We start from the raw sequence: 27449 nt of genomic DNA on the forward strand, positions 1-27449 counted from the left end.
GGAAGTGATTGTGCAGGAGGCAAGCGCAGGATCCAACAGCATCCATTGCTGGAGCTGGGCTGGGCTGCAGCTTTGCTAATACACTGGGTGGAAATGCTGGGTAGGACGATACCATCAGCGCCTGTGCCCGCCTCCCAAACAATCATTTCCTGCTCTGCCTACCTAAGTTTTGCTGAGAGATGGCCAAAAATCAGGAACACACACCGCTCCTGAAGCTGGAGGACACTTGTTCCACCTAGTTTACCATTGTAAGAACCAGCCTAGTATTTTCCAAGAGGAATCTGGCCCATTTTCTGAAAATGTCGAGCAAGCTTCTTTAACAAGGTAAATATAACAACATTAATTACCTTGCCTTTGCAACTATTTAATGCTTCCCAATACCCCCGCTCTCCTAATAATCTTCCTGGCCACCCTTTTCCTCCCCCAAACTAGCTATTCTAGAGTTGCCCTTACTCCACAGTCCTGTACCAGTATTTCTTGAGGACAGAAAGCTGAACAGTCCAGCAACTAGCAGCATTTCTGGCTTCATAGTTTCATGCTGAGTAAGGTCATGCCTTTTGCTGTCAAGTCCTACAAGTTCTGGAACTATCTGCAGTGATTTTTTTTTTAAATTCAAACATCACATGCTATTCGTTTTAGTCATCTCTGAAAGAGTAATAGTTATACCAGTGCGGGTTGCATTCAGCTGTTGTGGGGAGGGGGGAGACCTCTGACTTATTTTTGCAAATGCCTCCTTTGTGTACACATTATTTAAAGTGTAAGTGTGTGTGTGTGTGTGTGTGTGTGTGTGTGTGTGTGTGTGTGTGTGTGAGAGAGAGAGAGAGAGAGAGAGAACTTAATCTAAAAGCCTTAAAGTGTTTTTCTCTCCCCCCTCCACACCCAACAGTACTGGATGGAAATTTGCTCCAGTGATTTTCAAGAAAGGAAGAAGAGAGAGAGAGAGAGAGAGAGAGAGAGAGAGAGAGAGAGAGAGAGATCTAAAGAACTATTTGTTTGCTTCAAATATGCAAAGATTGCAGGGGATGGGAAATAAGAGAGGCACACCACCACAACCTGATTGAAAACTCTAAACAAAATATGGATTAAAGAAGCAGCACAACCCCACACATGATTACTCAGAAGTAAATCCCAGGTAAACCCTAAGGAGGTTGTAACCCTGTACCCATTTACTTGAGAATAAACACCTCTTGTATTTTCCGTTTGTTGGTATACAATACAGGCACTCCCTGAGTTACAAACATCTGTACATAAAAACAAAGCTACAGAATGTATTACATTAAGGAAGTCTCCAACTTACACAAACAAGTAGCCTCTCTTGAGAACTGGATGCATCCCAAGTTCTGAGCATCCAACTTACAAGCAAATGTTTGGAACACAACTCATTTGTAAGCTGGGGACTCCCTGTACTGCACTTCAGTTTAGCACTCTTCTGGAGTAACCCCATTCCCCACACTCCTGCAGTGCTTGTGATAAAAGAAAGGCGGTCTTGTAATAAAGAAAATAAGGTAACGGCCTAATAGTGTGGGGCTGGCAAGGCAGCAGGGAAAGCTGGATCGCACCTCCCTCCCTCCACCCAACAATCCGGCCATTCTCTTCGGTTATGCTGCTTGCATGCCCACATCAGCCGCACGGCTGGGAGCAGCATGGCCATCTGGGGGTCACCAAAATGCAGCCCGGCCTCCAGAAATCTTTTAATTCAGCGCGCAAGGAGCAAGGTGCATTGGGAGATTTCCCCACTGCCAGGGATTCTAGCCACCTGGTTTATGACCAGGAACTGGGGTAGAAAACCCATGCTACCCAGCAGGTCAGCACCAGGATTGGGCGTGATCCTGGCGCTCCACATGAGCAGCCCTACCTGGGTACTAGGGCTGTGCAAGACTGGGGAGGGCTTCTCATGTGCATGCCCTCAGTTTGTGTGTGTGTGTGTGTTTTAACTGTTTGCTTGCTTGCATGGAAAACTGAAGTGGGGCGTGGGGTAGAGGTACCATGCCCCCCGAAATTCTGGGCTTCACCTGCATTTTAAGCATCTCACCCAGATTGCTTACCCCACCCAGATTTGCCTGGATTTCAGCTTCCATTTTTTAGAAAAATGCTAAGCTCTAGCCCTTGCAGAAGCGGAGTTACGGAACAAAACGTGCAGTCACTATTCTGCTCAAAAATTACTTTCAAGCCAATCTACATAATATGCAAATTAGGCACCTGGATTTGGAAGCCAGAATATGGCAACCCAAGGCAGGGGGGACAAACGAAGCAGTTGATATAGAGGGTTTCTCCCAGTCCTCATTTTCTCTCCCCACTCTTTTGGATTAAGATTTAAACTAGGGGGTTGAGGTGGAGTTTGGCTGAGGATTATAAGAAGCAGACTTGTTAAGGTCCCTCCTACTTTTACTAACCACGATACCCTTTTTATTCAATTTGTCACAAAATTGCATGCTTCCAGCGTACTGGCCGTGTGCTCCACTGGTGCTTGCAAAAGAGAGAGCCACTTTTAGCCCTCCTGCGGGGTTCGTGCTCTCTTGCATGCCACTTTGAAGGCCTTTGGGGGGAAAGAGTCAGAAAATATAAACAAACAAAATTACGCTAATCTCCCGTTTATTTTTATTTTTTACTTTTTACATTTGATATCCCACTCTTCCTCCAAGGAGCCCAGAGCGGTGTACTACATCCTTAAGTTTCTCCTCACAACAACCCTGTGAAGTAGGTTAGGCTGCGAGAGAAGTGACTGGCCCAGAGTCACCCAGCTAGTTTTATGGCTGAATGGGGATTTGAACTCAGGTCTCCCCGGTCCTAGTCCAGCACTCTAACCACTACACCATGCTGACTCTATTATAATATTTAATCCTATTATACTCTTATTTGGATAGCCAAACAGAACAGATTAAAAGCAGTCCAGGAGAACCTCCATAGTCGTGGGGGTTCCATTCTCCGCTGTTACTGTGGATACGGAAACCGTGAATATGGAGGCATTAAGGCAATGGGATCGCAGGGGTTAGGTTCCTTGAGGTTGGGAAAATGTTTAAAAAGTGGGGGAAATAGCCCTAAAGATGGGGGAGAGTGGCCTGCCATGATCTGTGGGTCCCCGGCAGCACAGCAATGCCCCCTCTAACAGCAGAAAATCAGCCCAAAATTGCATTTCCATTTTTTCCCCTTCAAAAGGAGCCAAAAGGAGCCTCTGAGGTCATTTCTGGCCACCCCGGACTTGCGGATATGTGAAAATTAACCCCTTAGTTGCCTCCCCCCCCTGCATATACCGAGGTCAGCTGCCAATTCCCCGATCACGGATACGTGAAACCACGGCTATGGAGTCTGCAATGAACGAGGTTCTCCCGTATGACGGTCTTGTTTGGAGCCTTTTAACTGTGGCAAAAAATACTGATTGTCTTGTAAATGGCATAATCCTGTGGCCCCTCCTCGAACTGATTGCTTATGTAAAAGATGGAATATGCTGAAACACCTGAACTTACTGAATATGTGCAGGTGAGAAAAGGCAAGCAACAAACAAGGTTGCTATAAGGTGTGGTCTCCTTTTATTAATGTCTAGGAAGATGTACATTGCTAGGACATGCAAGGCGTGCAACGAAGAGATTCAAAGGGATGCATTACATCAACCTTAGGGGGTTCCTGCCAAAAAGAGTTATGTTAGGAGTAGATGGGGGGCAAGCAGACCATTCCAAAATGGCTCCCCGTGAGAAGCACCTTCAACATTAGCCTCCATTCAGGCTGCACAACTTTGGCCCTCCTGAAGATGCTGGACTACAACTCCCATAATCTCTATTGGTCATTGTGGCTGGGGATGATGGGGGTTGTAGTCCAGAACCAGCTGGAGGGCCCAGGTTGTGCAGCCCTGCTCTATAGGTTCAACTTTTGAACACCTTTTTTAAAAATTGCATTTTTAGCCCCATCACAACACTGATACATGGTCTCCCTGCAGAATTTAACCCTTTCATATAAAGCAATAAATGTGCACTTCATGGATCTGCAAGTCTGTTATTTATTGATAACTCAAATGAGCAAATAAAGACAAATTTGTTTCTTCTAAGCTTATAGAAGCTTTTCAATGTTAAGGATAGCTGAAATGCCAGGTGCCCCACACACCCAACACCCCTGGCTGTTACTTGAGACACCAGTGCCTAAAGCCAGCCATGAAAGCAGGTTTCCTCTTCCCTGGGGTGCAGGGCTGCACAGCTTGGGCCTTCTTGCAGATGTGGGCCCTCAAATCCCACAATCCCCAACTACTGGCTACCGTAGCAGGGGATGATGGGAGTTGTAGTTCAAAAACAGCTGGAGGGCCGAAGTTGTACAGCCCTGCTGAAATGCCTCCAAGGGCAGCAATTTACTTTGCCCATTCATAAAAAGAGAGTAAAAGAGTGTTTTCTCCCCTGGCCTTGGTGACCCCAACCACTAAGAACTAGGGATGTGCACAGAACCGGCAGTTCTGCTGGTTCGAAGGTGGCGGGGATCTCCCTTTAAGAGCCGGGGGAGGGTGTACTTAGCTCAACCGCCGCTCCCCCCTCCCCACCGGCAGATGCCAGCCGGGGGGAAAGCGGCAGGAGGGGTAAGTGCATCCTCCACCTGCTCTTAAAGGGAGACCCCAGCCACCTTCAAACCGCCCTGCTGCAGTTCCATGCCCATCCCTACTAAGAACCAATTCTGCTTCTATCTGCAAGACTATTCTCTTTCTGCTGAAACTGACAATTTCTCTTTATGTATACATATAACTTTATATACATTTCAAAATAAAAACTGGCAATTTGTCCAGCCCACATTTTTGCAAGTAAAGGGCGAGGCAAGAGCCTTAATGTGGACTTCATATATCAGCATGAGTCATATAGTTCCAGCATGAAGGGATTCCATGCAGGCAATGGTGTCAACCACTGTGTTCTCCCTAATTTTTTCCATCTGTGTGTGGAATGAGTTTTGTTCTGAGCGGCAGTATCAAGGCAGTATGTGCGCACACATACTCAGAGTGGGACCTTCCTGATTCAATCTGAACGAAATCTAAAATTAACTGAGCAGACATCAAAAATGTGTGAGCGCATGCACACGTGCACTCCTTAGAGGGTACACTGGTGTCAACCCAACACCACCTTGTGTGAACATAGTATGTAGGTACTTGTTTGTCATCCTTGTTGTAAACCGCCCAGAGACGTGAGTTTTGGGCGGTACAGAAATGTGTTAAATAAATAATATAATTAAATTAAATTAAATTGATTAAATAATAAATAAATAAGTCATGTATGCAGGAGTGGTACTCATCAGGATCTACTCCCATTTCACCATGGATTCATTCCAGGGCAGAATTTCAGCATGTGTGAAGCAGCCCCTGTCCTGGGGATCTGTTGGCAGCACTGGAACATAGGAAGCTGCCTTTACCGAGTCATAAATTGTAGCTGGGGGTGATGGGAGTTGTAGTTCAACAACAGCTGGCGTGCCAAAGGTTACCTGCCTCTTGTCTACACTGACTGGCCACGGCTTTCCAAGGCTGCAGGCAGGAGTCTCTCCCAGCCCCACCTGAAGATACCAGGAATTGCACCTGTGACCTTCTGCAGGCAAGCAGATGCTCTACCACTGAGCTATGGCCCCATCCCTTAAAGTGGGGAATATCTTACAGCAGATAGAGTCACTCATCCAAATGCAAATCAGGACAGACCCTGCTGAGCAAAGGGGACAATTCATGCTCACTACTACAAGAGCAGCTCTCCTCCCAAAGGCTGCTTCTGTCTTTCTATAGATGGACATCTATAAGACACTGTCCATAGATGGACACTGGCTGGGCATGATGAGAGTTGTAATTCAGCAACATCTGGTGTGCCACAGGTTGGGAACCCTTGTTTCAGAAGATCATTTTTGCTCAGAAAAATGAGTATCATTTCAGAAAAGTCATGGACCCAGTTTATATTGGTGACCTCGGCCACCTAAGCCTAACCTTTGTCTTTTTATGCACACAGAAGTGGGATGCATGGGAACACACAGAGGTGGGAGATTTACAGCAAGGGGCAAGGGGCTTTTATGTTTCTCTTCAGCTCCAATACTTGTTTGCTCTATTTGTCCAACAGGCAGTCTTGAAATATAAAACAAAATAAGAAATCCCACTTAACCAATGCTTAATTTCTGGAACACAAAGCCTCAAGGCTTGGGATGCTTTAGAAGTTATTCCCCAGGCATGGAAAACATGTTAATTCCAGATGCCAAATGTGCTGCTCACGCTAACAGAGTACAGGAAGAAACACTTTCTACTTCTCGTTTTGTATGCTGCACAGTGGAAAATGCGGCACTGAAATGGCCTCACCAGGACTCAGCATCAATTCAAGCTAAAAATGGTATAATCACCTCTTTGAGAACTATTATGGTTGAAAAGCAATATACAAATATAGAAAGTTAAACAGTTAACACATATAGAAAGTTAAACAGTTAACACGTTTAGAAACTGTTCTCTAAGCTGGAATTCTTAAAATGATGGCTTAAACTGTTTCACTGCTTTCTCAGCACTTCTACACATCTTGTTTCCACACTCTTACTATGTCTGAGCTTGCACCTGTAAACAGATGTACATCGTCCGGAAACTACAACTGGTACAGAATGTGGCAGCCAGACTGGTCTCTGGGACACCCCAAAGGGACCATATTACATAGATTTTAAAAGAACTGCACTGGCTGCTATGTTTCCGGGTGAAATACAAAGTGCTGGTTATTATTACCTATATAGCCTTTAACAGCTTGGGCCCAGAGTATTTAAGAGAGCGCCTTCTTTGTCATGAACCCTGCCGCCTGTTACGATCTTCTGGAGAGGTTCGGTTACGGTTGCCGCCGGCTTGTATGATGGTGACCTGGGACCAGGCTTTCTCTATGGCTGTCCTGGAACTTTGGAATATGCTCCCTGTTGAAATAAGAGCATCTCCTTCTCCATTTGCTTTTAGGGAGACCTTCAAGATGCACATGTTTTCGCAGGCTTTTAACTGAAATTAATTCTAAATTGTTTAATTTGTTTTTATTTTATCAGACTGTTTTTACTGTATTTTGTGAAATTTTAACTGTGTTTACTCTGTGTTATATATGGTGTTTTAAATTTTGTACACCACGTACATATGAGGCAGAATAAAAATATGATAAATATATAATAAATAGAGACATTAAGAACTGTTTAAACTGCTAACCTTACAATCCTAGGTTTTCAGCTACCTCACAAGACTTGTGATACAATTCTAAGAACTAAGGCAGAGAGAGAAAGAACCACATTCAGCCCTAACCACCTTTTGTCAATGTAATTCTGTTGTGACTCTAAAGGCAGTATCCTTTGTCTTCAGAAAACTATCTTCTTGCTATGTGCACAGCTGAGTACTCTGACCAAATCACTGCTACTCACAATATCCAGGAGTATGGGGTAATCTAAGACGACCAAGATGAGTATTTACAGTATATACTGCTTTTCAACGAAAGTTCCCAAAGGAGTCCTGATTCATTAGATAGTTTGGCAAAGCAGCAAATCAAGTCTGCTGAAAATTATGTAGGATACAGATGTGCCACGATGCACAGGATGAGCATGACCAAGTGGAGCCAATGGCGCTCCCAACGTAAATGCACTTCTGTGTTCACTAGCAAGAGCAATGTGGTGCTTTATGCCAGAGAATCCCCATACACATGGCGAAGAGGCACCTTTTAAAATGGTGATTCTCTTATGTTTCATAGCGGGAGAGTAACTGTCCCCATCCAACCCTAGCACAGCATCCCTCCAGTGGTTGTTGCTTAGGTTTGTTTCTTTTTAGATTGTGAGCCCTTTATTTCATTTATTTATTTATTTGAGATTGTGAGCCTTTATTTATTTATTTTTCTACATAAACCACTTTGAGAAAAATTGTTGAAAAGCGGTATTCAAATATTAGTATTAACAGGCATTGAAGTAGTAGTAGTTGTGGTGGTAGTGGTAGTGGTAGTGGATTCTTCCGAAATATAAGAAAATGGATAGTCCCCTAAGCCTGTGAGGTTCTGTATGGATTGTTATGGGCAGGCTTATGGAACTGAACCATACAATGAGGAATTGTAGTGGGTACAAAAACAAACAGGAATATACAAAAAAACCCACCTTCTATGTAATATCACATAAGACGTATTATATCTTGAATGTAAAAATCTAGTATTTATTTTCACTATGTATCCAATAGCCTGAATAAAACCAATAATCTGAACTTGCAACAATTCCAATCCAAGATCTATATAAAATCACAGTAATACATCCAATGAAATGTGACTACATGAACCAATCATTCTTCCATTATTACCAAATAGTTCATTTTCTACAAAATTCATGTAGAGAGAACCCACTGCTGTTGTATATAATTGACTTTACCAAAAGTTATTGCTCCTGTTATCTTGTACTTATTACTGGAATTCATCTGAAGAATGCAGATTTCTGTGTAGCTTGTTAATCTCTGCCAAACACGTTTCCACCTTTTTGGTCTTCCTCAGTGGCATTTATAACAATGTTCAATGAACAACACAAGGGAATTCACCACCATGCAAAGGAATTCACCACTCTGTGTCAACCATATGGTTTGGTGCAGGTGTTCCCAACCATGAGGACCACAATAATGGCCTTTGGTCATTATGGATGGGGATGGCGAGGGCTGTAGTTGGGGACTCCTGGTTTAGCGGGTGCTGTTGCAAAGCATATGGTACAGGACAAGGGCACATATTCAGCATCAACTTAGTTTTGCATCTGCATTTCCAACCCAACCCAACCATGCACGGATACACTGTGTATAGATTTTCACAGCTATGTCGCAAAGCAAAATTCCTGCTTACCTGATCACATCCTGCATTCACCAGCTCCTGCAGCATCTGCCTATTGACTTCAACGGTTGCAGAGGTGGTGCCCAACTCATTGGCGAAGGGCAGCAAAGAATACCTGATTTCTCGCAGCGCTTTCTGGTAAGGTCCAAACTTGGCAGCTGGACGCATTTGCTGTTGCCTGGCAGCATCTTTCCCTACTAGGATTTTAGGGTCTAGAGAACCATCGCCACCTGGTCCAATCGGTAAACCCTGACTGGAAGATTTGGTAGGCTGCTTCAAGCCTTCCCGGATTTCCTGCAATCTTTGTCTGCTGTTCCCAGAGTAAGTGGTAGCAGGAAAAGTCTTTGGCCTCATGGTTAATCCAGTTTTGTTTCAGCATAAATACCAACTTCTTTTGCAGATGATCAAAAACATTCAACAGTGTTTTTCTCTTATCCGTCTGCTGCAGAACATAATCCCTTGAAAATAGATCCAATGTAGACTGCAAAAGCCCTGGGGTAGAGATAATGTCACACGTCTGGACAGCCACAAGCACTCAGATGGAACTACGTAGATCCTAAGCAGCAGTGGTCGCTTTCACTCTGCTTCAGTTCACAGTTTTTACTGTTCCTAGAATTGACTTGACGGCACACTTTACTTTAGATCCAGGAGAAACCCCTGAAACTTCATCTTGTTGTTCACCAGTGTCTGAAAGAAAGAACACATGTACTATCACGCAGCTCTCTTCGTTTGTTTCAAAAAGCATGTTTTTTTTAAAGACGTGAATGCCAACCTGGTAGATTATGGTTTCTCGTTTATATACTGTTTCCTTTACAAAGTGCAAAGCAGAGAACAATAGAAGATGAAAACCAACAGTATTGCAACGTGTAATTCTTAAGACTGACCACAAAAACTTTACATTAAAATCAGTCCAACAATAAATTAAACATTTTCCCCAAACAGGGAAGTCATGACCTTTTTTCCTGAAAAGGACGACTGGGGTGTCAGGGTTCACTGAGGAGAAAGTTCCAAAGAACTGGGGTAACAACTGTACTTAGTGCAACCAGTGTTGGGTTTGGACCAAGGAGTCCCGAGTTCAAATCTCGCTCCACCATAACATTTACTAGATGGTCATGAACAGGCAACTTTTATGACAGCTTAACTTGTCTCATAGAGTGGCTGAGGAGTTAAGAATGGAGCAGTAGCAGCTCATCCTAATGAGCCAGGGGGGCGTCAAATGAGGTGCAGCTGCCTCTGGTTCCTAGCAGCCCCACTGCATCTTTCTCCCCATCCTGCCCTGCCCAGCATTAACAAGAGCCATGCTGCCTGCAGGCTAACCATCTGCCAGCTAGAGCTGTATGGGCTGAGCCCACACGGCTCTGACAGGTGGTCAGCCTGCAGACAGCACAGCTCTCACCAACACCAAGGAAGGGCGGGATGGGAGAAAGAGGCACAGCCGGGGTTCCTGGGACACCCCCCGGGGCGTGTTTGGACGGGACAAGCCACAACTGGAAAGGAAGGACCATCTCATGCATGCTGTCCTAAGCTTTCCTAAAGGAATAGGTTGGAACAGATGCAAACAACAATAAAGTCATTCTGGCAATGACACAACTCACAAGTCACTTAATACATTTTCTCAACTGGAAGCATTTTCTCAGTCCTAGAGGTAGTGCCCCATTTCCCAAATGGCAAACTCCACAGCCTAACTCAATGGACTGCTGAGCAACACAAGCAGGATCTGGTGCAAACAGTGCCATGTCGCCATTACCATCGCCATCTCCACCTGTGGATGCTTCTCAAGCTAGAACAGACACCTCCTCTGCTCACAGAGTCTGGCTGGACCACTGACTGCCCTGTGTGAAGGGCGAGAAGAAGCCATCAAGGCAAGAACCCCCACCCCGGCAATTTCATTGTTTTAAAATAATTTACTATTTTCCTCTACTTTATGTAAAGCTTGTTGACTGAAGAGCAAGATAAATATACTTTAAATAAATCCGAGTATCAAACTATTGCAGCAAAATATCCCAGATTCATTCCCAAGAGAGCATCCCTGCAGTGGCTGTTGAGGGTATCTTTATTGTACTTCTTTTTATTATTTATTTATTTATTTATTTATTTATTTATTTATTTGATTTCTATAACGCCCCTTCCAAAAATGGGTCTGGGCAGTTTACATTAAAACATAACAATTTAAAATCAATTAACAGTTAAAAACAGAAATTATAACACACCATAAAACAATTAACAGTTAAAACATTCAACACAGTTTTAAAACCCTGGAGAACCAGGTTACAGCAGATTAAAACCATTTTGAACAATTAAAATACCCTGGAAGGCCAGGCCAAACAGATAGGTCTTAAGGGCTCTCCTGAAGGCCAATAATGAATTAAGATTACGGATTTCTGCCGGGAGTGCATTCCACAGCCCAGGAGCAGCTACAGAGAAGGCCCACCTCTGAATCACTACCAGACACACCGGACAAACCATTTTTAGATGGTTCCCTGTTCCTGAAGGGCTCACAATCTTCATACTATTATTCTTTTTCGATGTAAACCACTGAACTTTTTAAGCACTGTATAATCAATAAAATGCCCAGGAGGTTCTGCTGGCACAGTAAGGGTGGTGCACAACTCTGCCACTGTAGCTAAACCAGCCGACGACTGGCTTGAGAAAAATCTAGGCAGAAAGAGGATGCAACCACAGCAAGAACAATATGAAAGGAATTCCCATCCACATCAGCAGAACTAGAACTCCCGCCCCCCACCGTCCACTGCCACCACAGGTCTAATATCAAAGGACTAATATATTAACTCATCAATCTAGCCAAGGTTCATATTGGAAACAATTTCTACAGAATGAGCGAAGGCACACCAGTGGCAACCAGTGTTCCCTCTAAATCATGCATTAAAAGTATTAAAATGTCTGCTCATCAGTTAATTTTAGATCCTACTCAGGTTTAATCAGGAAGGCCCCACTCTGAATGCTCATGCGCACACACTGCCTTGATACTGCTGCCCAGAACAAAACTCATCCCGAGAGAACTCTGGTGGCAACCCTGTGTCACACATCAACCATGCTGCACACTGACATGATCAAGCACTGCCAGAGATCACAAAGGGGAGAGGCCAGAGACAGGTCAGCAAGCAAGAATCGTACTGAACAAAGGACACACACAGCAAATACCAGACTGTCAGCGACCACAGGATGCTGACGCGGGTGCAAGTGCAGGGCTGATGCATCAGCCACAGCCCTCAGCAGGCACCCAGAGGACTGGGCTGTCCGACAGAGATTTGGAGACCACCCAGGTGTTCCATGAAGGGAAAGCAATAAGAGGAGGTCTCCCAGTTCCAAGGGCTTGGGCCTCTCCAGCTGGGTATCTGGGTCTTTTAATCACGTTGCTCTTCTGTGGACAAAATAGCTCCAAAATTAAGAACCAACCCAACGTATTCCGAGTGTTGCTGTGCTACTGGACAATCCCTGTTCCTTTCAACAGCACTTGCATAAAAGAATGTCCCAGAGGCTGTGCCCAGTGAGGCTGTGCCCAGACACCACACAAAAGCCCTACCCATTTTCAGCGGAACTTACTTCCAATCACCGTGCTTAGGATCGAGATGTTAATCTCACTCACCACCCCCAAGCTATGTACTCTAAAAAAGAGAGAGAAAGGCCCACACAAATAAAAATCAGAAAAGGCGGGGGCGAGGGGGGGACACAGGTGTGTATATGAAAACTCCCACAGAGGGCAAGGCTTCTATCAACTCAAAAACAAACTAGCCACAGCACACACAGCTGGCGTGAACGGTCCACATTCCTCTGGAGCAGAGCCCAGGCCTGCAGGATCAGCAGGGGAGGCGTGACAAAAGCTCACGGGATTCTGCCATCTCTAGAACCACTTGCAAACAGACAAGCTTCAAGGTGGTGCCAACAGGAGCAGGGAGATGCCCCATGCAAGGGTTAACAGCACAACAGCAACCAGAACGTATTCCCCAGATTCAAAATCCAGCCAGATTCCACTTGGGCTTTACTACAGCCTGAGAGTAAAATCTGCCACTGATGAACCAACTGCATCCCCTTCTGTGTTTACATTTGCCAGTAACTTTCAGCCTCACCTTTTATTTTATTTTTTTATTGGGGGGGCAGCATTAGAACATGACTTTGCACCAACACATGCAATTTTAATCCTTTTTATTCCATTCAATTATTTAATTTCTTTTGTTCAGACTATGATTCATCCTTATTTTTCTTAGGGCTATACCAGACCTTAACAAACTTTCTTTAGATCTTGGAGCTTGCCCCAAAATTTAGGTGTGAGACAACAGACACTTGTCAGAATTATCAGACTTAGTGACGGACATGGGGGGCGGGTAGTAAATGGGCTGCTTTTTATCATACTTGGAACAGAAACAGAGCTGTCTGGGACAAATAAAGATTTTATTAAATAACTCTGCTTCTGAATATCCTAGTCTAGGTGCCATGGTTGAGTTTCTAGGTGCGATGGCTCCCTGGAGTCTGGGGAGCCATACTCTACACTTTCCCTTTTAAGGATCTTCTGTACTGACATTTTGGGGAGTTGGCTAGCAAAATGAAAAACCACACGGTGCTCACGCATAGCCAGCCTAACAGCCCATTACTCAGGCTATCAACATGAAATGTCCAACAATTACAAGCTGCACTCAGACTGTACCGAAAGAAACATTGATGTAGCTGCTAAAATAGTGTCCTATCACAATGCTGACCCACAAGGTTTTGGTAGTGAGATAACATATACAAGAAACAGGGGATGCCTGCCACACCACACAGATAAGTACTGAAGCCAGCATCCAAAAGGGAATGAGATGGCACAGGGGAGCAATGTGCACCGAGAAGGGATATGCACTTGCAAGCACAAATCGCTGGAGCTTAGCTTCTGCCCACCAGACTGCCATATTTGTGCATGGTTTAAAGAACAGAATGTCTTGAGGGGTGGGGGGAGTCATTGAAGAGCAAATGCAAAGCTGCATCAGCATCAACAGTTCTCTCCCATGCATGCATATCCTTTGGATCCCAATGTCAATATACATCCGCACAGACCATCATCTCCCATCATGCCCTTGCTTCAGATATTAGACTAGAGCTGGACTCTACGCTTCAGTCATAAAACAGGAGTGGTGTGCTATGGAAAAACTTACACACCTGCACGGGCAGCACCTGGTTGGCACCCAAATGGTGGCACCCCTTCTTCACTGATGCCATGATTTCCCACATTTCCGGCACAAAGACACAGGGAACTTGAGTTTACTAAAGATGGCTGCAATGTCTTTTCTAGCAAGCAAGCAGAAAGTTGAGCATCAAGTTCCCTAAAATGACCACACAGGACAGGAATACCCCATCCCACAGGGTTACAGACCTACCCTAAACCTTTTATAAGTCCCCCCCACACACACACACCTTTTGCTGAACTCCTCCCTGCCAAACCAAATAATCTATATTTTCAGTCCCCCAAAACTTATGCTTCTCCCCACAAAAAGTGGTTTCCCCCCGCCCTTTCTCCACCAAGTTTAAGTGAGGAGTTGTTCCTCAAGGTTTCCTTCTGTCTGCACCCCAGCACAAGACCAGTACTAAGTACAATTCACTTGCTTGTACATTCTTCAGATATCCATGTACGGGATATTTGATAGTATTTCCCAAGCCCTCTGATGTTGGGAAAATTTGATTCATGAACTCAAGCAGCTCTTCAGACTCAGGCACAGTCCACATGAACAGACAACAGCAAATTGGTTCTCGAAAAGAAACTACATGGCGGCTGTTCCATGGGGCAAACCATTCTGTGCAAAGAGGCTTCATGCAGTTCTAGCAATTTTCATCATGCCACAGCAACCCGCTGAAAAAGCATACCAACATGGCAAAACAAAAACGAATGTTCAAAGAGAAACCACAGTGTCATTTATGCAAATCATGTTTTAGATCTGAGCAGCCAAAAAATTTAACACAAATATTATGTACCATATAAACAGTATTATGGTCAGAGATGTGGGTTTTCTGGGTGAAAACGAAAAGAAAAATGTCCGATGCAAATTTCCTCATTTGCATAACATCTATATATACAATTCACTAAGACATACCCGTGGCCAATCCTGTGTGTGGCAGCTCTCGCAAGAGTTTGCAAGCGAGCTGCCAGAGGGGGAGAGAAAGCAGCGGCCGGCTGGGGGCAGAGGGAGAAAGTGGCGGCAGCCATTGGGGGGGTGGGGGAGAAAAAGGGACAACTAGAGATAATCATCATCATCATCATCATCATCCACAACAAACAGCAAGTGCCGCCTTTGTAAAGAAGCAGATGAAACTGTGGACCACCTAATCAGCTGTTGTAAAAAGATCGCACAGACTGACTACAAACAAAGGCATGACAAGGCAGCAGGGATGATCCACTGGAACATCTGCAAAAAATACAAGCTACCTGTAGCCAAAAATTGGTGGGACCATCAAATTGAAAAAGTTGAAGAAAATGAAGATGTAAAAATATTATGGGACTTCCGACTACAAACAGACAAACATCTGCCACACAATACACCAGATATCACTGTAGTTGAGAAGAAAGAAAAACAAGTCAAAATAATCGACATAGCAATACCAGGGGATAGCAGAATAGAAGAAAAAGAAATAGAAAAAATCACCAAATACAAAGATCTACAAATTGAAATTGAAAGGCTGTGGCAGAAGAAGACCCAAATAATCCCAGTGGTAATTGGCACCCTGGGTGCAGTTCCAAAAGACCTTGAAGAGCACCTCAACACCATAGGGGCCATAGAAATCACCATCAGCCAATTACAAAAAGCAGCTTTACTGGGAACAGCCTATATTCTGCGACGATATCTATAACAATTGACAATAAAATTCTGTCATCCCACGTCCTTGGGAAGGACTCGATGTCTGGATAAAACAAACCAGTCAATAACACTTGTCTGACTGTGTAAACAAGAAATAATAATTCAATTTCTATACCGCCCTTCCAAAAATGGCTCAGGGCAGTTTACACAGAGAAATAATAAATAAATAAGATGCAGATGCTCTGCGCCTGGGGCAGCTAGTTTGCATTATTTTTCTTCAACAAAACTGCCAAATAGGTTGCAATCTGATTTGGCATGTTAACTGACCTATTTATACAATAAAAAACAGGAACACTATCAATCTTATTTATTTCCCATCACTGGATCACAAACGTTTTTCAAGTAGCCAAGTCAACATTTTAGAAATCGAAAATTTCCAGTTTCCCAGAAAAATTTCCACCCCACTATCTCTGATTATGATTAATAATGCTATTAATTGTGTACTGAATCCTTGGCAAGATGCATACAAGACAGGATTAAGTGCCTCTTTCCCCTCCCAAGACAGAGGAATGGAGATAAGCTAGTCATTCCTTTTGGGTTGGAGTGTCTTTTGCCCCCTGACTAGGACTCCGGACCTTAGAACAGGTGAAGAGGAAAGTCCCGCTTCCTCTGACAATAGCTGCAGGGGCCACTAGTACTGGGAATGTGAGCAGATTCTTCTGCGGGAGAAAGAACCTCTCTTTGTGTACAGATGAACTCTCTGTCAGTCTTGTTAGTCTAGACATTAACTTCTCCAGGGCAGAAGCATTCCTCCCGCCTTACATGTCAAGATGTATGCATGGCCCACAACACAAATGAGCAATAATATAATTTGAGTGTCTCTGAGGTTTCATGTAATAATATGCTTTACTTACTACAGCAGATTAATACAAGGGATCAAGAAGAAATCCAGGCACATGACCTTCTCAGGGTGTTTTTGATGCCACATTAACTTCACAGTGTTGGCAATCACTGTGGTATCCATGTAAGATCAGCACTGTTCTCCTCCTTTACAACAGAGTAGATATGATGGAAAGTCTTCTGTAAGCCTTTGTGATAAGTTGCTATTAGAGTAACATACTGGCAATTGTGTTGGTTACATGATTTTATCACACCTCTCAATTATGGCCCTCCAGGGGACCACAGAGGTGGTCAGACCTGTCAAAATTGCAGGGCCCCTTTCTTTCAGTCTCTTACATTTGCCCCCAAAAGGCCAAGCAATGCATTTTGTAATATCTACAAACCACATGCAAGCAAAAACATCCCAAGTGGCAAATCCTCATCTTATTACTACTGGATGATAAGAACCTCTCTGTCAGAAAGATGTAGAAGGCAAGGAAATACAAAGAGCCTTACCACAAGATAAATGTAATGCTGATACTCAGACTGAGAATTAGCCAAATAATTGTCTAACTCCAGTGAACACAAATTGCAACAGAGAGCCTAGAAATCAAGATTATTCTAGGCCCAGATTCAGCTCTCAGCATATCAAGTTAAAGCAGGGCTTGAAAATCTCAGAAACCAGGAAGCCACAGTACCTAGATATTTAACCATGGTGCTTAGACTAGGAAATTCAGAGGTAGAGTTATTTAATAAAATATTTATTTGCCCCAGGGAGCCCTGTTTCTGTTGTAAATATGTTACTTGTAAAGAGGATAAAAAGAAGTATTAGTTAACTAATTCCACCTAGTAATAGTTCCGGGCGATCTTCAAAGCTGTGAGGAAGGAATTCCAAGGTTAGTTTTGATATCTGCTTGTCTACCTACATGAATCACCTGCTTATCATCCACTAACAAGTAAGGATGTGCATGGAACTGGCGACTGCTGGTTCGAAGGTGGGGGGGCGGGATACCTTTGAGGATGGGGGAGGGTGCTCTTATCCCTCCTGCCACATTTCCCCCGCTGCTGCTGCCTTTCAAAATGGTCCAGTGGGGAACGTGCACATGTGCACCAGGCACTTCCGGTCACTTCCAGTCTGAGGGGGCACAGGGTGGCAAGGAGGTATGCTGCCGCCCTGCTGGACCATTTTGAAAGATAGCACCGGCGGAGGAAATACGGCAGGAGGGGTAAGAGCACCCTCCCCTGTTCTTAAAGATATCCCCCCACTTTGAACCGGTGGAACCACCAGACATTCGAATCTGTTCGGAGGTCCATAAAGGGCCTCCAAACCAGCTCCATGCACATCCCTACTAATAAGCAGCAGTTGTGCTGTCTGAGATCCTTTAATTCAGCCCTCGACCAATTTTCTTTGGATCTAGAAGTCAGCCCCCCAAATTGGAAGCCAGACAATGGACACTTGACAAAATTACCAGACTTAATGATGGACATTGTAAAGGTGGAGAGTAAATGGGCTTATATATGATGACCCTTTGCAGATCTCAAGATAAAATAATCTCCAGCAAGAACAAATGCAATTTGCTAAAGGAAAAGCAATAGAAATGAAGGTTATCTCCTAGATGTGCCCCCCTGGGAATCCAGGCAAAATGTAAACGCTGGATTTCCGATGGCTAGGTGCACATGACTTCCACCATCACACATCTGGAGGGTCAGCCCTTGCTATTAACTACCAGAAGCCATTTTGAAAATACCTGCTTCAATGACCAAAACTCAGAACCCAGAAATATCAACTTTATGTAAAACATCAGTTATGCTCTCTTTTCCCAGGCAGAAACTTTACAAAGCTAAACTCCCATTGCGATTACTAACGAAAAGCAGCCAGTTGAACCATTTTAAACTGCCCTGAGATGTATGTTCCAGACAACGAACATACAGATATGTTACAGCGGTCCCAAGCCAAGGACCATCCCCTGGCAGATATAGCTGGGTTTGCAGACAAAGATTTTCAACCTTAACTCGAAAGCTCCTTAGTAGGCACTGTAGATTGCTGACTAGGGCAGCAGCACTTCACAGGGGTTAAAATCTTTGCTACAGCAGGCACTCCAAGCAACTTTCACTTCCCAACTTTACTTCTGGACCTTAAGTGGTGCAGCAGGGAAATGCTTGACTAACAAGCAAAAGGTTGCCGGTTCGAATCCCCGCTGGTACTATATCGGGCAGCGGCGATATAGGGAGATGCTGAAAGGCATCATCTCATACTGTGCAGGAGGAGGCAATGGTAAACTCCTCCTGTATTCTACCAGAGAAAACTACAGGGCTCTGTGGGTACCAGCAGTCGAAAATGGCTTGATGGCACACTTTACCTTACCAGTTATCTCCTGTCCAGGAACAGCAAAGACAATGAAAAGGGTGACAGAAGAGGGCCCTATGGTATTATTAATCTATTGTATTAATCATGGTATTATTAACATGCTTCCCTGTGGTGCAGCAGGGAAATGCTTGACTAAGAAGCAGAAGGTTGCCGGTTCGAATCCCCGCTGGTACAATATCAGGCAGCAGCGATATAGGAAGATGCTGAAAGGCATCATCTCATACTGTGCAGGAGGAGGCAATGGTAAACCCCACCTGTATTCTCCACAAAGATGAACATAGACATTGCCTTGGCTTCAGCACCACAGCAGGTTATACACCCACGATTCACACTGAAAACTTGCACTTACATGTTGAACAAAGAAAATGTGCAATTATTTTAGACAATGATGGCCCATATAAATGTGTCAGTTCCCTGAGAACTAGCATATAATAGGTTTCCCAGTAGTTAAAGGCCAGACCCCACAATTCTCTCCAACAGATACACATCCTCTAAGATGTAGAACAATCATCACTGTCAATGTGAGTATTTCTGGAGCTGGTTCACAGACAGTACCTGTCTTCATTCGTTTCTTAATCACTGTTAGCAGGGTTGTGACGCACACATAGCACTAACTGGACTTGCATTGTCCTGAATGAAAGTGTTCAGGGAAACTATTTTAATACACATGGCTTTACTCTATTGGAAACTCAAGGGGGCCAAGTATTCCCATGACAGTTTGCTACCCAAAAGGAGTGTGAATAGGCAAAAGTCCCATGAGTCAGACAACGCATGTTTTCTAACAGGAAGAGCCTGTTGGTTCCTTGTTACCTGTCTAATCCACTTCCCTGAAGACATTCTGGTGACTTCATTTCTACCTATGTGGTGGTTTCTAGGGATGTGCAAATTGATTCGTACCAGAATCTAGCTGATTTGGGTGATTTGGAGACAAAACAAATCACCCCTGTGGTCCATTGGCTAGATTCTGGTACAAATCGAATCGTGCCTGATTCAATTAGAATCAATTCGAGATTTGGATCCCTCCTATTAATTCCCCCAGATTCCCAGCTTTCATTTAAAAAAAAAAAAGCAGCTAAGTTCTAGCCCTTGGAGTTCTGGAGCAAAATGTGTGGGCACTATTTTTCAAGTGTTTGGATTATTTGGTCTATAATAACTTCCCCTCAGTGAATCCCTATGAGGATTCATTACACACCTTCATTTCTTCTATTCATTTTGACTGTCTTTTCAACAGTGCCAACAATCAACTGCCATGTGCCAACTACACCCCACTCCCACCCACAAGACAGTGGTGTACTATTCAGTTTATGTTCTAGGATTTCAAGTGTTTAGGCTCTTTGGTGTCTAATAATCTTTCCTCACAATGACTCCCTATGAAGATTCATCACACACCAAAGAGTCTAAACACCTCAAAAATTCTTAAAATATAAACTGAGTACCCAGTGTCTTGGGGGTTGCGGGGTAGTTGGAACATGGGATGCCACTAATTCCCCACCCCCACCTGCAAAGCAGTGGGATCAAAATGAACAGAAGAAATGAAGGTGTGTAATGAAGACACCAAAGAATCTAAACACTTCAAGAATACCTTAAAAATAAACTGAGTACCCCAGTGTGTGGGGGGAGAGGGAGGGTGTAATTGACACATGGCAGTTGACAGTTGGCACTGTCCAATGATAGTCAAAATGAACAGAAGAAATGAAGGTATGCAATGAATCCTCATAGAGATTCATTATGAGGAAAAGTTATTATATACCAAAGAATCCAAACACTTGAAAAATGACTGCACATTTTGCTCCATAACTCCACTTCTACAAGGGCTAAAGCTTAGCTTTTCTTTTTTTAATGAAAGCTGTGGATCTGTTTTAGGGTTAGGATATGGCAACTTCGAATCCCCATTGTTTCCTATGGTGGAAATGTTCAAAATAAGTAAAAACTAAAACAATTGATTAAAAATCAACCAAATTTCCTGCTGCCTTGAAATTTGGGTGCTAGGTGGCAACCATGGGGACCTACTCACCAGCCAAATTTGGTGCCCCTAGGACCTTGTTAAGTGGTCTGAATCCAAATCGAATCAAAGCAAATACAAATCGAACTGGGGTGATGTGGAGGGGGTAGATCTGGATACAAAACAAATCAGGGTTGATATGTTTTGGGCACAAATCGAATAAAAAAATCGATTTGTGCAAATCCCTAGTGGTTTACCCATTTCCACCCCTCCCCCATTCATGGGGGGGGGACCTCGGCCACCTGGCACATTTACAAGATGAGCTGTCCATGACACCAATTACTCTTACACAGAAGTCATTGATACACTAGACATAGGAAGTATGCAGCAGATTACACAACTGTCATGAGAGAAAGAAAAAGTGAGAGCCCAGTTGTCCCAGCATGACCTCAACATGTACAAACAGATACAGGCCATGGGACGCAAACCATTCCCACATGTCCCTAAAGACGTCCCTCTTGGCCCGACATAACCTGTGTGCAGATGCAGCATTTACCTCTAACACAGAAGCTTTGCAAGTGATCAATATCACAAGCAACACAAAAAATGACATTGCAAAGAAGTTTATACAAATGATGCTTGTCAAAAGTTCCTTATTTCAGAACTCCCACAGAACCTTATGAATATTTCCTAATTCTAAGCAACTCAGGGATTCAACAGTATTTAATACTCTATATTAATAATCGCTACGTTTTTGCAAAACTGGCAGTTTTAAAAAACTAGGCCATCTTCTGTTTGTGTAAACCTGCAAGCTACACAGGAATCTTCCTCGTGGAAAATTTAGCTTCCCCTATTCTTTAGAACAAATAGGACAACTGTCAATGCTGACTTCTCATTTCTTGAAGAATAGCCATATCACTTTATTGCAGGAAAAACAACAGAGTTTTTTGGCACCTTAAAGACTAACATTGAAAGACTGCCATGAGCTTTCAGAGATATAACCCTGTCCCTGATGAAGTTGCATTCAAAAAGCACATGCCACCAAAAAATAAAAGGTTGCTCTCCAACACATGGTTAATTTTTTTGATATGGCAGTTCTTGAAACAAGGCCAGATGCCTTCACAAAAGATACAAATGTAATATGACTAAGAGGAATATTTACATACAAATGTTCTCAAAGTGGTTTATATAGCAAAAGAAAATGTAAGTAAAAAGGTTCCCTGTTCCCAAAGTGCTCGTAATCGAAAAAGAAGCATAAGGTAAACACCATTAACAATCACTGGAGGGATGCTGCTGGGGCTGGATAGGGACAGCTGCTCTCCCCCTGCTAAATACACGAAACGCTGAGCTCTTAACTGAGCTCCTAGCTCAGTTAGCAGGGGTTATCAGCAGTGTATTTTCCTTTAAGGTGTGCATTAAGTATCCAGAGTGCTGTAAGAATGGTGGTGGGTCATATACCCATCCATGAGCCTTATACTTGGAAGGAAGGGTGGTGGTGATGATAATATGCAAGAGGGGAAATGACCACTTGGAAACACGCCTGCACAAAAGGGAAATTAGACCACTTTCCCACCAAAGCCATCAGCTCTGCCTGCCCCACCCCTGCCAGTCACCAGAGGGGTGGCCCAGCAGGGTAGGCTCCCTTCAACTTTTGCAAGACTTTGATGGCTCCCTCCATATTCTGCAGAGCAATCCCCACTACCGCAGGATCCAATTGATGCCTTAATGCCGGGCGGAAAGCAGAGGTGTGTCCTTGTCAAATCAAGTCTTACGTAGCAATTTTGGGTTTGGCATCCAAATTTCGCAAGTGGAAAATGCAACAGATCTAAGAGTCCAGTGTGAAAGCATCCCGAACCCTGGACTAAATGCAGGTTGCGGCATTAGCGGGGGAGGCAAAGATCTGCACCAGAAGAGTGGACTTTGCTAATGAATGAGGAAACGGGCCCAGCCTCCCTATATCCGCCCCCCCTCCGCAAAAATAAAATAAAATAAATGCAGACACCCTTACGGCTAACATGGATTTAAGGAGGACAGTCCCAAAACAGAGGCAAGCGGGGAAGCAGCGCTGGATTCATCAGAGGCCCGGCGTCTCAGCTGTCATGCTCCAAAGGCAGGACTAGGGAAACCTCGGGACAGCAAGGCCCGGCGGGGTTCAGGTGTGGCCACACGGTTACTCCGGCCTCTGAGTGCTCGGGCCGCAAGGACCACGGTCAGAGCCGCCCCAAGGAGGCCCGGGCGAAGGGGCCACTCCCCTGCTCGCAGCGCCGCCTGACTTTCCAGGGCTGGAAAGTTTGCTCGCGGCTGGCTCTGGTCTTCCGGTGGGGACCCGGGAGAGGCCCGGAGCGCGGTCAGAGCCAGAGAGCGCCTGCGGGGCGGGCTCGCTTGCTGCTTGCTAGGCTCCCACCCGGGCCCCGCTCCAAAGGCCGACGGAAGAAGGGTGTCAACGGAGACGCGGCAGAGGCGCAGCCCGCGAGAGGAGCGTGGTGGCGGCGGAAGAGGCGAAGGTCCTTTCTGTGCAGCATTCCTGGCCCCTGCAACCCAGGCCAAGTTGCCCATTCCCTGGGCAGGCAGCCTCCCTGAGAATCCAGCCCATGGATCGTAGCTAAACTAGCTGGAGTGACTTACTGCAGGGGGCATTCTAGGATCGGGCTGCAAGACTCCGCCTCCTGTCACTCTCATGCCACATCCTCAAAAGTCACACCCCTTGGACTCCGCATTGCTTAATCCGGAACAAATGCCCCCCACGGGTTTCCCTGCTCGCAGATTAGAAGTGCCACGTTACGCACTGAAAACGGGGCACAGAAATCCCGCACTTTACTTTTAACACACATGCAACCCCGCGGCGAGGAGGACAAGACGGTTAAGGGCGAACTTTGGACCAAAACAGACGCGACACGGCTGAAACAGGCTTGCTGCCCGTACGCGCGATCGTCTCGTATAAACGCGCTTGCTACGTGAGTAGGCAGTGTGTAAAGTCGGCACGCCCGCGGCGCATCTGCCCAGGCCACCGATAGCAGGGATGCTAACTATACATACAACTGTCCCGATTCACGTGGAGGCGCTTTCATACGTGACGGAACCCTTACTCGGCAAGCACTTTATCAGCGGCCCACTCTCAGGTTTGTCTCAGCCCAATCCACTTAAGGCCCGCGCCTTCCAACATCCCCAAAAGCCTGCTATTCCTCAGCCGTTTGCTACACTGCGTCCTCCGTCCTACATATGATTTAGGTCAGAAGCCAGTTTTCTAGAGGGGCACATTGAAAGGGAGGGCGACTGCCGGTGGGCCCGTGCCTCACCCCCTATGCTAGCGATTTCTGTTGCCACAGCTACCGCTCTCTCCATACCTTTTTTTCGCCTCTAGGTTGGCAGGACCGGCTGGCAGTATCTGGGGTGAGGGTTTGGCCCAGGGGCCTTCTAGTTGCTGATCCCTCCTGGAGAGGAAAGGGCGAGTCCTCCCGCGCACTTCGCCCTACACTCTTCCCGGAGAAGGAGCGCTCCCTCTCCAGCCCACATCTCCCCTGAGCCTGCCCTTCTCGCCTCCAACACGCGCTGCCCCAAAGTAGCGAGGTGGGCACTTCCCGGGGCTGCTGCTGTGCCACAGCGGACTCCCCCGGCCGCCTTCCACCGCTGCCTCGCAGGAACTTTTTCCTGAGTCCCGGCCAAGACGGAACGGCTCTCCTCCGCTGCTTCCCCAGCTCTCCCTTCTCCTTCGCGGAATAACAATAACAGCATTCAGAGGGGGAAAGGACAAAGTACAACGCGTGCGAAAGAGGATTCCCCTGGGGAAAGCCCCCCAGAAAGCCCCCCCCCCCCCAGTGCCTGCCAACACTCTGCCTGCAGAAGCCCCTTCCTTCGAGGGTCAAAAAGCCTCAAAGCAGGGGAGGGGGCAGCCTGTTCCCACCAGGGGAACCCCTCGCCCCACCCCTCCACAGCCCTGCTTACTTTCTGGGTCTAGCGAGGAAGGGGGTTTCCCGCACGAAGCCCCCCTCCTCGCTCGCTCTCGGTGCCCAATGGAGAGTCAAGGGGCAGCCTCCGGCACTCTCCTCCTGCGCCTGCTGCTGCCACCGCCGCCTCCCTCGACGCGCCGCTGCGCCTTCTCCATTCTTCTCTTTCCCCCTCTTGGGCTCAGAATGCGGCAGCAGCAGCGCACAGTTGGGACATTCGCCACATTGTTAGCATTCCATTCGTGCCACGTGACCCGGGCTCTGGCGTCATCCGATCTCCCTCCCTTGGCATTCCAGCGGGGAAAGGGGGCGTGGTCACGGCGCGCGCTCGTCGGGCCCTGGCGGGGCGGACCCTTGGAAGTTTTGCCCTCCTTTTCCGCGCTCCCTTCTTCACGAGTCGATTTATCTGGCTTGAATAACCTATTGCCCTTCTTTCGGCTCTGATTCTAAGCAACCTTGGCTTTTACACACAGCAAGCTTACACACAGAAAGGCGAGTTTCCTAGGAGGTTTTACTGTGAACTCGGAGTTGTCCAAAAAAACCCCGACACAAATAGTGGATTCTTTTACCCCATATAAATCGGGCTACTACATTCTAAGGCTGTGAAAAACCCGAATTGTGTGTGAATTGCTCACCGATAACTCACAGGGACTTGGGATAAACCTGGCTGATATGTGAACGCACCCCCTGCGTTCTGGTGAAGATGTGAGTAAAGGGCTTTAAAATCTCCAAGCCTGCCAGTCTGGGTAGACAATACTGAGCTAGATGGACCAATGGTTTGACTTGGTATATGGCTGCTTCCTATGTTCCTATGAAATTTAACTCAATTAAAACCAGTTGGTTTACCACAGATGTAAATAATAATAGGATGGAGGTGTTAATAAGAAATATATAGAATCCAGCATGTGGGATAAAGCTGTCCCCTAGAAATGAATGTTGTTGCTCCTTTTGCACCCCCCTCAATATATTTTTCTGGCCCACCACTGGTTAGACCATCTAGCCTAATACTGTCTGCTCTGATGGCCAGCATCATCCCAAGATCTCATAGGAAGCTGCCTTATACTGAGTCAGACCATTGGTCCATCTAGCTAAATCTAGTGTATTGTCTGTACACTAGTTGGTCTCTCAGTATTTCAGGCAGGAGTCTTTCCCAGGCCGATCTGGAGATATCAGGTGTTCTGCCACTGTGTGGGCACCAGGAGTCGAAATCGACTGGACGGCACACTTTAGCTTTACCAATGTGCTACAGCCCGATCCTCCAAACAGAGGCCCTGATACCTAAAACCTTTTAACTGGAAATCCATTGAAACAAAGACCTTTATCATACAAAGTATGCACCCTGCTACAGAGTTATGGTTTCAATAGGAGCAGGGTTTGGCTACACCCCTTCTCAAAGCATATTTGTTCAGAAGTCAGTCCCCCTGAGTTAAATGGCACTTGCTTCCAAATCTCCAGATTTTCGATCTAATGAGGTGGGTGGGGGGATATGATAGATATTCATAACATTATACATGCGTGGAGAATGTTGATAGACATTTTTCTTCCTCTCACATAATATAACTCTGGCTCACACCCTGAAATCATTGGCAGTTCATTCAGGACAGACAACATATTTTTTTCATACATTATATAATTAATCCATGGAATTCAAAATGTGGCAACGACTGTTTATACGCCTTTTAAATGGGGGTTAGGCAAATTCATTGATGGCTATTAGATGTTCAGGGGCGTATCTAGAGTAGGGCAGGTAGGGCACGTGCCCCGGGGTGCCACTTGAAGGGGGCGCCATTTTTTTAAATTAATATTTTTAAAAAATGGCCACCAAAAACAAAATGGTCACTGTGCATGCTCAAATGGCCTCTGTGAGGCCCTAGGCCAGGCCAGGCCTCACAGAGGCCATTTGAGCATGAACGGCAGCCATTTTTTAAAAAAATTAATGGCCACTGCACATGCTCAAATGGTCCCTGGCTATGTCCAATGCTAAATAGTTTTTGAAATATTAAAAGATTAATGAGCTTGACTTGTACTTTTCAGCTGATATTATGGTAAAGTTATCTGAAAGATGGGTGTCAGAGCCTTGAGGAACGGCCCCTGATTGGGCGCGGCCTGGGTTCTTTGAACCTGTTTGCCCAATAGTAGTTCCGCCCCTGCTGGTCACTGTTGAAAACAGGATACTGCATTACATGGACTCAACAAAACTCTTCTTATATTCTTACATAAGAACAGCCCTGCTGGATCAGGCCCAAGGCCTATCTAGTCAAGCATTCTGTTACACACAATGGCCCATCAGATGCTTCTGTGGAGCCCACAATCAAGAGGTGTGTGCATGCCCTCTCTCCTCCTGTTGCTCCTCTGCAAATGGTATTGAGAGGCATCGTGCCTCTGAGGCTGGAGGTGGCCGACAACCACTAGAATAGTAGTCTGGAGTCCCCTTTTCATAAGTTCCCCCCAGGGGCGTAGCTAGCCCGCCGGCGGCCCATGTGCGGCCGTGGCAGGCGCCCTGATAGCCCCGCCCCTGCGTCTGACGTCAGACGCAGGGGATAGCCACACCCCCGCATCTGACATCAGATGTGGGGGGCGTGGCCTGGCTCCCGAATGGAGCCTTGAGACTCCATTCGGGACTCAGTCAGCTCAGTTGTAACTGCTGAAGGGGCCGCGCGGCCCCTTTGGCAGTTAGAAGAAGGCTGGTGCTGCTTTCGCAGCACAGCACAGGAGCGGCTCTTCCTTGGAAGAGCTGCTCCTGGGCTG

The 27449-nt window shown here is 45.7% G+C and overlaps 1 protein-coding gene across 4 annotated transcripts in view; it reads right to left on the reverse strand.

The window, feature by feature from the left end:
• The window catches only part of LATS2 (large tumor suppressor kinase 2), a 74028-nt gene extending 49088 nt beyond the window's left edge, over positions 1-24940 (reverse strand). The window contains exons 1-2 of one of the 4 annotated variants that reach the window (XM_053311474.1): positions 24700-24940; positions 8799-9473 (exon numbers count right to left, since the gene is read on the reverse strand). In XM_053311474.1, the coding sequence (XP_053167449.1) occupies positions 8799-9140 (342 nt within the window). In that variant the 5' untranslated portion in view covers positions 9141-9473; positions 24700-24940. Of the gene's footprint in view, positions 1-8798; positions 9474-22765; positions 23394-23843; positions 24021-24699 lie in introns of those variants that run through there. The other 3 variants (XM_053311476.1, XM_053311475.1, XM_053311477.1) reach the window with 3 other exon arrangements.
• Positions 24941-27449: the final 2509 nt, after the last annotated feature.

This window comes from Hemicordylus capensis, chromosome 3 (genome assembly GCF_027244095.1).
Source record: "Hemicordylus capensis ecotype Gifberg chromosome 3, rHemCap1.1.pri, whole genome shotgun sequence".
Taxonomy (NCBI): Eukaryota; Metazoa; Chordata; class Lepidosauria; order Squamata; family Cordylidae; genus Hemicordylus; species Hemicordylus capensis.